This window comes from Condylura cristata, unplaced genomic scaffold (genome assembly GCF_000260355.1).
Source record: "Condylura cristata isolate star-nosed mole 26May11 unplaced genomic scaffold, ConCri1.0 scaffold00024, whole genome shotgun sequence".
Lineage (NCBI taxonomy): Eukaryota > Metazoa > Chordata > Mammalia > Eulipotyphla > Talpidae > Condylura > Condylura cristata.
The window spans coordinates 32362344-32374206 of NW_004567125.1; the positions used below are offsets into that span (position 1 = coordinate 32362344).

At 49.4% G+C, this 11863-nt stretch overlaps 1 protein-coding gene across 1 annotated transcript in view; it reads left to right on the forward strand.

The window, feature by feature from the left end:
- BRD4 (bromodomain containing 4) overlaps positions 1 to 11863 on the forward strand; it is a 41824-nt gene that overhangs the window by 20145 nt on the left and 9816 nt on the right. The window contains exons 8-11 of the mRNA XM_004688211.2: positions 3849 to 4058; positions 4492 to 4688; positions 4975 to 5270; positions 6252 to 6362. Of these exons, the coding sequence (XP_004688268.2) occupies positions 3849 to 4058; positions 4492 to 4688; positions 4975 to 5270; positions 6252 to 6362 (814 nt within the window). The remainder of the gene's footprint in view (positions 1 to 3848; positions 4059 to 4491; positions 4689 to 4974; positions 5271 to 6251; positions 6363 to 11863) is intronic.

Genomic DNA, 11863 nt, shown 5'->3' on the forward strand with positions numbered 1-11863 from the left:
CCCACCCCCCGCCAGATCCTGAGTTAACTTCTGCTTCTGCTTTAGGGTCAGAGTAGGCTATGGATGGGATCTCTGCCATTAGGAGGAACATGTGCTATGTTTAGATCTCAGGCCCAGTTCATGTATTCTGCCTGGACAGACTCTTGATTTCCTCACATTTAGCTTTTCCCCGCCTTCTGTGATGTGTTTTCCAGACAGAGGTAAGGAATTAGCAAAGCCTTTGGGTCTGTCCCAGACAGAAGGTGGCCTGTACCCGACCTCCCAGCTTTGTTAGCCCCACATAGTCATCCCTGTTTTGGCCCATATAGGGGTAAAGGAATCTTTTTCGTTCAAAGAGTATGTCCTGAAACTTGTGGCAGGAAAATATTTAGTATGGACCTTGTGCTTGGATTTCACTTAATGTTACTTTCTACCCCAGCCCGTTCTCATTTACTGCCAATTTTCTGAGTTGGCAGGAAATATGCCTTATCTCTTCATTTGAGGCTACCTTTGAGTTTACTTGTGCATTTCCCTTTGGGGTTTCAGGCTTTATAATTTTGCTGCAGTTCTTAGACATGGCAGCCAGGTGGCCATTGTGCACTTGGATCTGTACCTTAGGCCCACAGGCCACACCCTCACCCTCCACACTCTGCCCTCCGCTGCCTCTTTTTGAGAACTGAGATCCCTGCCCTTTGTTTACCCTCATGCAAACAAGTTAAAGCAACTTCACTGCCAGCACCAAAGATTGTTACTTTGTGCTTCTAAACAAATTGGTTCCTCCGCAGGCAGGCTGAGCTCGACAGGGGTCCACTTCATGTGGAGCAGTGTCAGTGTGGGTCCCTCAACACAGGTTGCTGTTAATCTCAGACCATTTTGCCTACTTCAGGGTGGGTTGCCGTATTACCGAAAGTATCGTTGCTAGGTGTCTCTGTTTTAACAGCAAAGTTGACAGGAAGGGCTTCCTGTATGAGCTTCTCGTATGGAAGGCAGTTGCTGTGTTTGTGGCATCCTGTTTTACCCCAGTGGGAAGAGGGATGAACAAGGCCCCTGTTCTTTTTGCTTCCATGAGATTTGTTGGGATCAATATTTTCTTGACTATACTGTGACTAGAGGGTGGGACTTACCTGGAGAGTCAGGTGGAACAGGATCACCTCACTTTGTTTTCTTCTTCAACCTCTAAACTCCAGGGCTTCAGAAAAGCTGTATCTAGTGCCTGATAGCTGTACTCACAAAACGTTCAGGCGCCTCTACACTTGAGGCTTCCTTCAGACATTGAAGGCAGCTTGAACTGAGTGTCCCGATGCAGCTAGTGGGCACAGAACTACTGTTGGTACTGCTACTCTACACTCTGAGCTCTGTTGTGAAGTGAAAAGTATTTTGGAAGTTTGGTACCTGAGTGGATTGTCAGTTTAATTTTGAGAAAACATGCATACTGAAGGTGGTATGCAGTCATTTTCGTATAGTAAAACATGAAGCTGAAAAGTGCATTGCAATCCTGAGTTAAATCCCAGTGATAGGAAGTTTTTGAGGTATGTGTGTCTGCATCTCTTTCCTTCATGGCTGCACCCCCAGCACCTGGCAGCCTCCCTCCACTTGGGTTCCCTGCCCCTTTCTGGACCAGGGTTCAGGCAATATCTGGGATTGTCATTAAGGGGGAGCCAAATTTTATCCAAAGGGCTTCACCCAAGGAGCTCTAGCTGTGCTTCACTACTGACTGGGTTTTTGTTTTGTTTTTTAAATAATAAGGATTTTTCAGATTTTGAGGGGAGGGGCATACAAAATTTGGGGAATAGGCCAGAGGTGCTGAGGGTGAAAGGATTCACAGGAGACAAGAGTGAAGTTTACTCGAATACACTGATAAAGGGAACAGCAGGCAAAGACAGGAGAGGTCTACTTGTGCAGTATGTGGATTAATGAGGCCATGGAGGTTATAGCGCTGAGATTTTAACCGTAGGTCACCAGGGAGGCCTCTACTATTGGCTGTTTTGCCAGAAGGCGTGGGAGGGTGGTCTTTGGTCATAAAATTCCCCCAGCATAAGTTTCACTAAAGAGAATGAGGACATGTTTCCCCCATGAATTTGATGCCATCCAGTTAGGCGGTGCTGTTCACTATTCTAGTGAGAGGAGGGGGAGATGCTTATCTAATACTGTTGTGCTTTGCGGATGCTGGAAAGTCACATGCAACCCAGATTCTCAAAGTGGACTAGAGATTCTGGCACATCTGCAGAGATGCTGCTGGTTTTCGAGTGGGTATGGTTGTTGGTGCTGTTCATTTTTTGTCACCATCCTTCAGGAGCCACTTCCCTTGGGAACAACTCGTTGAGTTTGCTGGCCTCTTGCCTGACCCCATGTTGGTGCCATCCTGCCGGATCTCCGTCTCAGCTGCCCTTTCCTGAATAGGTCTCAGATCCTCTGGGTTCAGCATCACCTGAGCACTTAAAGGCCTTCCACAGCAAATTGTCTGTCCCTTTAGAGAAGGATCCACATCATTCCTCTTTACCATAGAGCAGGTTCAAGTTGGTTTTGGCCACTTGGGAAGGCTTGCTGCAATAGCAAGGTTTCACTGCTCTAGAGCTGAATGTGTTTCCCTGATGCCCCCAACTGGGACTGGAGCAGATTGGAAGATGATGTTTATGCAGTTGGGTATGACCAGGAAGCTGGCAAGTCCCTTACTGTAGGCCTTGTAATGCCTTTCCAGCCAGTCCTGCTTAGTCTATTTCTTGCATTTTGATTTTAGGATCTTGGAGGCATAGGTGCTACTGCCTTCATTTCTAAAATGCTATGGCCTGAAGGAAGGACAGGGAATGGAATGTCTTTGTGACAGGGTGGTGCTCCCTGGCTGCTGCCACTTGATAAATGGTCACCTCTCAGTGCTTTAGTCTACCTGCCACTCCTCCCTTCATAGGATCCTGACATTTTCTCAGGCTCACTTCTCTAGCCTGTTTCTGGGCAACAGTCCTGGCTCTTCTCTGAGTACTCGATGTAAGCCAGTTGAGATATTCTGGTCACACAGGGTCTGCTCACTGTTAGGTCCTCCACTTTATTGTGAAAAGCTTTCTTTTCCTGTCTTGAACCCCATTCATTCCCCAAACAGTCCAGGCAGTGATAGTCTCTGGTCAACATCCTTTCTGTATGTCTTATTTTACTCTCATACCTGCTCTAGGATTTATTTGTGACTCCCCACAGTTTCATTTAACTCCTGGATCCTAGAGTTGAATTTATATTTCTCAGGGCTGTCTTCCTACCATGTAACTTGTCCCCTGTCCACTATCTTGTCTTCCTCACTTTGCGTGGCATACCCTGGAGACACCCGTGCCCCATGGCCTGGATCTCTGTTCTGTTGTCTGCCCCAGAGGCAATGTGAGGAATGGGGAGTAGGCACAGACTTGTGTCTGATGCAGCCAGGACTCTGCTTCCTCACTAATTGTGTGTTCTTTGCTGGGCACAGTCCCACCTTGGAACCTTTGCACATGCTATTGCCTCTGCCTGAACTGCTCTCTTTGAAACTGCAGACTACACCCTCTCCTTGACGGAATGTGGACTGGAGGTGGACAGCACCTCCTACTGTGTTTACTGTTGGGTCCAGTGTCCAGAAGCCAGCTTGGCCTTCAGAAGGTTCCCATGGAATGTGCAGAACCTCAGGGCACACTTTCTGTGGGCCTTGCCTTCAGCCCACTGCTGTCCTCAGCCGGCTGATTGCTTCCTGGGGAGTGGATACCAGGCCACATCAGAGCACCTTTCTCTTCAAAGTGAGATTTGAGAGAGGCATATTGGGAGAACTGGGAGGGGGCTTTCCATCAGTCCAGCCCTCTTTGCTCCTCATGGTGATACTGGGCCACGGCCCACTCATGGGCATGGCTTCCCCCCAGGATGTGTTCGAGATGCGCTTTGCCAAGATGCCAGATGAGCCCGAGGAACCTGTGGTGGCAGTGTCCTCCCCGGCAGTACCACCCCCAACTAAGGTTGTGGCCCCACCCTCGTCCAGCGACAGCAGCAGTGATAGCTCCACAGACAGTGACAGCTCCACTGATGATTCTGAGGAGGAGCGGGCCCAGCGTCTGGCCGAGCTCCAGGAGCAGGTAAGTGATGGGCTGGCTCCACTCCCACTCTTTCTAGATCCATGGATCACAGAGAGTAGCCTCACTACAGGTCTTCAGAAGAGATCTTTGGACCAATATTTCCCCCTCTTGTCAGATCTCCTATTTGTTAATCCCACATATTGGCATTGGGGGAGGAGGGCATTGGCAATGCAGGGCCATTCTCTGCATTGAAGCAAGGCATCTAGATTCTGTGGTTGCAGGAAGGAGAAACTGAGCCAGGATCAGAATGTCCCTCTCTACTGGGGCTTCCTGACTGCTCTTTCTCTGCAAAACCTTTTGTGATGCCCTTGGTGCCACATGTCTGCCTTCCTGCCCTCCTGCCACCTACTTCCCTCATCTTTGAACCTTGACCGGGGGGGGGGGGGGTCCATTCAGGGTGATTGGTGAAATGTATTGTCTGTCTGGTTCACAGCTCAAAGCCGTGCACGAGCAGCTTGCAGCCCTCTCGCAGCCCCAGCAGAATAAACCAAAGAAAAAGGAGAAAGACAAGAAGGAAAAGAAAAAAGAAAAGCACAAAAAGAAAGAGGAAGTAGAGGAGAATAAGAAAAACAAAGCTAAGGAACTTCCTCCTAAAAAGACAAAGAAAAATAACAGCAACAGCACCTTGAGGTCTGTATACCCCGCCACACACACACAACCTCTTCTGCCTGGGTAGGGAGAAAGGGACCCTTGGAATAGAATGAGTGTTGGGTACTCATCCTATTGGGTGAGAGGGAGGATATAAGTACCTTAGTGTGGTTGGCATCGGAAGACTAACAAAAAGGGGATGTGATAAGGCCTCTGCGTGCCCCTCACCTCCCACTCAAATTGGGGCACAGGTGGAGGAGCTAGGTGTTTCTGTGCTACCCTAGGAACCCTCCCTTCTTAACATTTGAATCCTTGAATCTCTCTATAGCAAGAAGGAGCCAGCGCCAATGAAAAGCAAGCCTCCACCTGCCTATGAATCTGAGGAAGAGGATAAATGTAAGCCCATGTCATACGAGGAAAAGCGGCAGCTCAGCCTGGACATCAACAAGCTCCCAGGCGAGAAATTGGGCCGAGTGGTACACATCATCCAGTCCAGGGAGCCATCACTCAAGAATTCCAATCCTGACGAGATTGAGATTGACTTTGAGACCCTGAAGCCATCTACCCTGCGAGAACTGGAGCGCTATGTCACTTCCTGTCTGCGCAAGAAGAGGAAACCTCAAGGTGCCCTTGGGCCCAGAGGCGGGTTATTCCCAGTCCCAATGTAGAGGACTTTTGGACCCTGGGCCTCACCTTGGTGCCCTTTCACTTAGGCCTGTGGGCATCCACAATTGACCTTCTGAACCTACCCCTTTCTGTGCTAGCTTTTGTTTGGATTATAAAATCTCTGTCCTCAACATAGAAATATGAGAATTGTGAAGTTGAACTTCACTCTCTGTCAATGGCCATACTCACTCACCTACACTTTGTTCTGACCTAATCCTCCTCCTTAGCCCTGGATGGCTAGGCTATCCTTGAGCTAGGCCATGGCAGAAAAGATGTGAGTTGGGTACCATGCCTGCTTGGGCTGTCCGGCTCTTAACTCAGTGTAACACCCTCTACAGCAGCATCTTTTTTTATCTTTTTTGTGATCTTTGTCTTGACACTCTGTACCAAAGAGGACTTAAGATCTACATGAGGGCATTATATACAGCTTTTGCCCCTATCTCAGAATGAGTCCTTGGATCCTTGGTCCCTCTCTAGGTTTGCCACACAATGCCACTCCAGTCTGTACTACACATAGCTGTGCTGGGAGTCCCCTCCCATCCCCGCCTCATCCCCCTCTCTCAGCTCTTTCCTTGTCTCTCTATTTGTCTGTGGCATCATATATCCTTTCTGGATCTTTACCTACTGCTAGATAAGTAGTTGAGAGAGCCCATATGAACCAGTGTCTATGTTTAGGGGAATAACTTTGAATCCTTGAGAAGTTATTCCAAAAGATTGGAAGATCTTGAAATTCCAGCCTAGCCCCAGTGTTTAGCTGGGTTGCACTAGGTTAATAGTGAATGTGGGCCTGGTCAGCGTCTAGGGTGATTGAAGCTAGTTACCAGAGCAGCCTCCTGCCTTGCTAGTTCTAACTCCTCTGGGCATGGGTATGCTTTTGGCTAATAGCCATTTCCTGGCTCAGGGTCCTGCCTGACACTGTCCCTATTGCTTTGATTGTAGCAGAGAAAGTGGATGTGATCGCTGGCTCCTCCAAGATGAAGGGTTTCTCTTCCTCAGAGTCAGAGAGCACCAGCGAGTCCAGCTCCTCTGACAGCGAAGACTCCGAAACAGGTTAGGTGTCTTGTTTTGTATCTTTTTTCATATCTTGTCTCACTCTGCCTGAGCTCACACCCTGCAGCCCTGTGTCCAGGCTACTGGGAATTGGAGGCAGTTGTCATCTATCCCACCACCCTGTTAATCCTGTAACTGGGGTATTGGTGGGTAGCATGACACCTGTCCCTGTGGCCTAGGCTAAGGGAAGGACAAGTGACTAAGAGTGTTGGTAGTGTAGAACTCAGGATGAGGGAGGGGGACGTGGGGAATGGAAGAGTGGGAACACAGCTGCCAGTGTTAGGCTCAATTGTTGGCATCCACCTTACTGTGTGACCCTGCCCAGCCCTGTGGTCTTACTGTATCACTGCTGCATGCAGTGTGGCCTTTCTAGGGACATGCTTGGCAGGGCTCCAGTGTTTGTGGTGCTGCTTACAAGCTGCAGCCCCCACCACCAGCCTGCTCACAGCCCTCCCTACCTACTGTGCTCGCTGCTCCTAACACACCTGTCCTGTGCCTCTAACAGCCCCTTCTCCCATACACCACTGGCCATCTCCACTATTCCTGCCCTTGGTGGCTAGACAGAGCCCATCACCCACCTTTCTTTCCTCCAAGTGTATGTTTTCCTGATTATTCCCAGGGGAGCAGGTGCTCAGACTGGCCCAGAGGAGAGGCTAGGGAAGAAAGAAGCCTGGGAACCAACCTCTGCTGTGAGACAACTAGGGAGAGCCTAGTTGTCCCTCAACAGGTCTAGCTCTACACCAAGAGCAGCTCTCTAGGGCCTTAGGCATACCCCATCAGGGAGGCTTCATTGAGCAGATCCCCATGGGAGACATGTTTGGGGCCACAAAGTCTCCTAGTTTGTTCATGGACCTGTCTCATCACTGGTATTTGATTGTAACTGGAAATAATCAATAAGCCCCACTTCATCAGTTCATGTAAATGCTGGAACCTGGTGCCAAGCAACACTGAAGGGTCCCTTATACAACTCTGGAGCAGGAATGCACATGGACCTCTTTGGGGGAGTGACTGATGAGCTGAACCTTATTCATCACTTTTACAGTAAAGCATTGAATGAGCTAAGGGCCTCTCAGTGCTCTGGACTAACTTGTTTTCAGTGGACCTGAGTGAGATGAAATTCAGTAAACTGTTCTGGTAGTTAAGAAACTCCTGCTGTATGCAGAGACTACTATAGGTGATATGTTAGCTTCCTGCCATCATCCTTTAACTCTCTTGCAAATCAACTCCATCCTTATTGTATTTTAATTTTTATCAGCCAATAGGGGGCACCATGCACCATGCTTTTGCAGAAAGGGCTGGCCAGAAACCTTAGCCCACTACATTCAGTGGCCTGTATTCTGTGAATGGCTGTATTCTTAGGTTTAATTAGCATTCCTAGTGGCCCCTGACTTTTCACTTTTGGTTCCAACAATGTCTTGGGTCTGCCTTGGCTCTGGGTTTTTGTACTTTTTAAATTTTCTAGTAGACTACTTCTACTCAAGAGTTTTGCAGCCTTTTCTGGTTAGGCTCCGAGCCACCGAAAAAGAACTCCAAAGGCTGAACTTTTGGTAGGGTACCTTACAGTTAAAAGTGCATGGGGCAGGGGTGGCCATTGCTTTTATTCTGATGCGGCACATCTTGATGTCTTCACCACCGCCTTTATTTCTGACCTGACCCCCAGGCATTTCTTCAGGGGTACCCCTCCACTTGCCTGGTGTGGAGCAGCCATGACATTTCCAGCAGTTTTGCTGCGGAGATTGTTTTCTTTACTTTTTCACATTTTTCCCCCTTTTAAAGAAAGTGGAAAGATTGTGAAACAAGTAATCTGAGAGTCCTGGGAACAGCTGTCGTGGCGGAAAGCAGAGTGAGATTTACAGTCGCAGGGCTGCCGGTCTGCAGGCTCCCAGGCTCCTGCAGTCTGGCCCTCACAGTGTGTTCAGTTGCCTCTGGCCGTGTTCCTCTTCTTGGGCACCCTTCCCACCTCAAGTTTTGTGTGACTTCCTTTTGTCTTCGTGATCCTGGCTTTTCCTTTGCTGTGTACACTGGAGAACTCTGTTGTGGGTACAGCTGGGTGCTTCTGTTGGGAGAGACCTGCCCTATGGTTTGTGCCCTGTACCTCTGAATTGACCGTCCACTACCCTGCCCTGCCCTGGAAACTGCACAGGCTACCCCAGGGGCTCCCCCAGCAGTTGCTGGGTTCAGAGAGTCAGGTAACCTTGATTTCTGTGACCAGGATGGGCAGTCCTAAAAGAAAAGATGTTGGATGGGGCAGGGTGGGAGTTATTGAAGGTATTCCCTTTGTCTTGAGGGCATAGTTCTGTTTGCATTCCTTTTCTTGCGTTTCCATTCGAATGGGAACTGAAATTCCTATCACTGTACTAAGGGTTCAGTTCTGTGGACATGGCCCTTTAAGACTCACCAAAAGGAAACTGAACAGAGACGCTAAAAAGAGGCCTGGGGGTGGTTAAGTGGAACCTCTTTTCTAGCTGCTGTCCACAAAGATGCCACCAATGACTGATTGGGAGAAGCAGTAAGGGAGGAGGTACACCCACAGACTCAGGAGAATGATTGTATTACCTACCTTGGTCCCATGCTACCAGGTTCCTTCCCCTGCCCAGTGGTACAAAGTTTGGTGGCCCAGTCCCACATCTTTGAACCCGCTTTGGTTTTAGTTTTTCCTTGTGCTTGGATTCTGACTAAACCTTGATTCTGCTCTGAGTTCAATATTGGGATGGGGAGAATCAAATAGGGTGCAAGTGCCACCTCCCTCCAGCCCATAGCATCCCCCTGTAGACCTCCCTGGGCAATCAGAGGTGGGCAGAGATGGATCTTGTGGGAACCAAGGGTGTCCTAGGAGTCCTTCCACCTTTTACACTATCACATTGTTGACTCCAGCCTCTTCCCAAATCCCACCCACACGTTTTACTGGGTGGGCATGGACTCCCAACTCATGCCCCTCTCAGGAACACTTCCCACCACCCTTGTCCCCAGCTACTTGGGCTGGGACCAGGTTGAAGATATGAGGGATAATCCTCTTGGATTTGGACCTGGTCTTGTAGTTGTAGTGGGAGCACACTCCAGCTATTTTAGTCTCCTGGTTTCTTTTTTCCCAGGATTGGAACATGTGGGTGTTTCTTAATAGCTCTGGGGGGAAGGAATGCTTGGTGTTTTGGAAAGAGTTGCACTGGAAATTGCAGTGAGGCCATGGAGCCTAACTTCCCAGACATCCAGCCTCAGCTTCAAACCCCCAGGGTCCTTGAAGGTCTTGATCTCAGTCCCATCTTGGGACTTGGCTGCTGCCCCCTCCGAGGGTACAACACTTTCCCGGGGGCGGGGGAGGGTGTTGGTGAGGGAGGAGACCTCGTGAGGGTAGACTGGGAGTAGGAAGAAACTAGGTGACCTGTCGCACAGACAGGGGTTGCAGCTGGTGGGCTTCTTGGGCTCATGGATGGGCGGGAGCAGCTTGTGGAATGTCTAGAGCAAAGCCAGCAGTAGGCGGGCTTTTCCCATGCATCCACTTGGAGAGCTGGGAGAGGAGTGCTGGCTGCATCTGAGACTCAGCAGAGGAATCTGCTCTGCCCTGTGGGTGGGAATGAACCCCATACCCCTTCCCTGTTAAGTGGAATCACATTAGATGACCTAGACAAGAAATAAGATTTTCTTCATTGGCCTTATTTTTTTGTTTGTTTTTAAACAATGTGTGTATCTGTTTTGTTGGGGTTTGTAGGAACTCAGATGAGGCCATTGGTTGAGGTTCTATATCCCAGAGACTTTTTCTTGGAGCTTTTACTGTACTTTAGCCTAAGCCCTGAGGACCAGAAACCCCCTTAAATAGAGGAGTGTAGGAAAACAACCCTGAAGGGCATAAACTCATACACCAAGGGTTACACCAGGCTGGTTTTCAGGACTGACAGAAATAGGGCTGGCAGGGGTGCCTCTGAGATTTAAAGGAATCTTTAGATAAATGCAATGGTAACGTGCTCTCAGGGTGCATATGAACTTGTTACTAGAAGTAGTTCTGTCCAAAAGCATAAACAGGTGCAGGGGTTTGGAGACATCCACATATGCTGGATTTGTGGCCCTTCTTGGGGAAGATGGGACTGTCTCCACCCTTGACTGACCAGGCAGGGGCAGGCCTCCTAGTCTCCTGTGCCATTCTCTTGTGTCCTGTTAAGGAACAGGGCACAGGAGGCTGGCTCAGTCTACAGTTCTTCTGTTCTTGTGACTTGAATGGTACATTCCACACCATTTCTCTCACACTGGTTTCTCTCTCCCTCTATGTAGGTCCTGCCTAATCATTGGACACGGACTCTTAATAAAACGGTCTTCAGTTCCAGATTCCTTCCCAGCAAGCTATAGCTTAAGTCCATTTTCTTCTGTGAAAGGGACAGGACTCCATCAAGTTATGGAATTCCTCAGAGCCCTGGGCCTGTTCCCCCCGGGTGGATTAGTCATGTCCAGCAGCACACGCCTAGTCCCGCCTCCGGGAAGGCTGCCTGCCTGGCCCGCCGCCCAGGTCTCCTGTGTAAAAGACTGCTTGGCTATCCCACCCAGCCTCCCTGGTCATCTGGGGTTCTCTGGGTGGGTGGCATCCCCTGGAGGGTGATGACAATCTCCCCTTGCACACGCATACATGTGGTGCTGTTCGTGTGCAAGATCCCATCACAAGTATGTTTTCTCTTTCCATCCCCTCCTAACTCTGGATCCTAACTGTTTCCCTTCTGGGCCTTGCAATGATAGCCCAGAGAGGGTCTTATTCAGGAAGAACGTTCTACCATCTAGAGCTTTCCCACGTGAGGGATGGGGGCTTTAAAGGCCACTGTGGCCTGATGGCTCAGTGAGGCTGTCCCTCAGCCACCTCTCTGGCAGCTGATGAGACTCCATCATCCAGGGGTTATTTCATCAGCCAAAGCTGACTCTCAAACACCTGGAGCCCTCCTGTCGTCTTCACTGTTCCCAGTGTTGCCATGGAGCATTTCCCCAACTTCTTGGCCTCTTCCTCTACAGTCACATAGGGAAAGAACCTCCCAAGCATTTAGGAGCAGGCTGCATGTCAGAGCCTAGCTGCAGTGTGAAGCAGACACCCTCACCCCCAGCCACGGATCTGGCCCCTAAAGCCTGTCATTCCTACCCCATCATAGTTGGCATCTGGTAGGCTCATGGCAACAAAGAGCTCTGAAAGCCTGGATATTGAAATAGTCAGTGTTGGGGTTGTCAGAACCTTTCAGGGCAGGCGGGGTGTTCTTCTCTAAGAGATTGGCACACACTCCCAGTCTCCAGTCCTGTAAAACAACCTAGAATGCTGGCAGCCATGGGGCTTGGGCAGGCAGGGTGGCCTCATCATCCAAGCCCTCTGAGAGGTACTAAATAGACATTTTTTTCTTCTAAAAACAAATTCAGCCCTTTTTTGGTCATGAGTCTAGTGTTGCAGCAAAAAGCTGCCTGACATGAAAAGTTCCCTAAGAAACAGTATCTGTGTTTCAAGGGAGATTTTGTTTTGTTTTGTTTTGTTTATTATTATT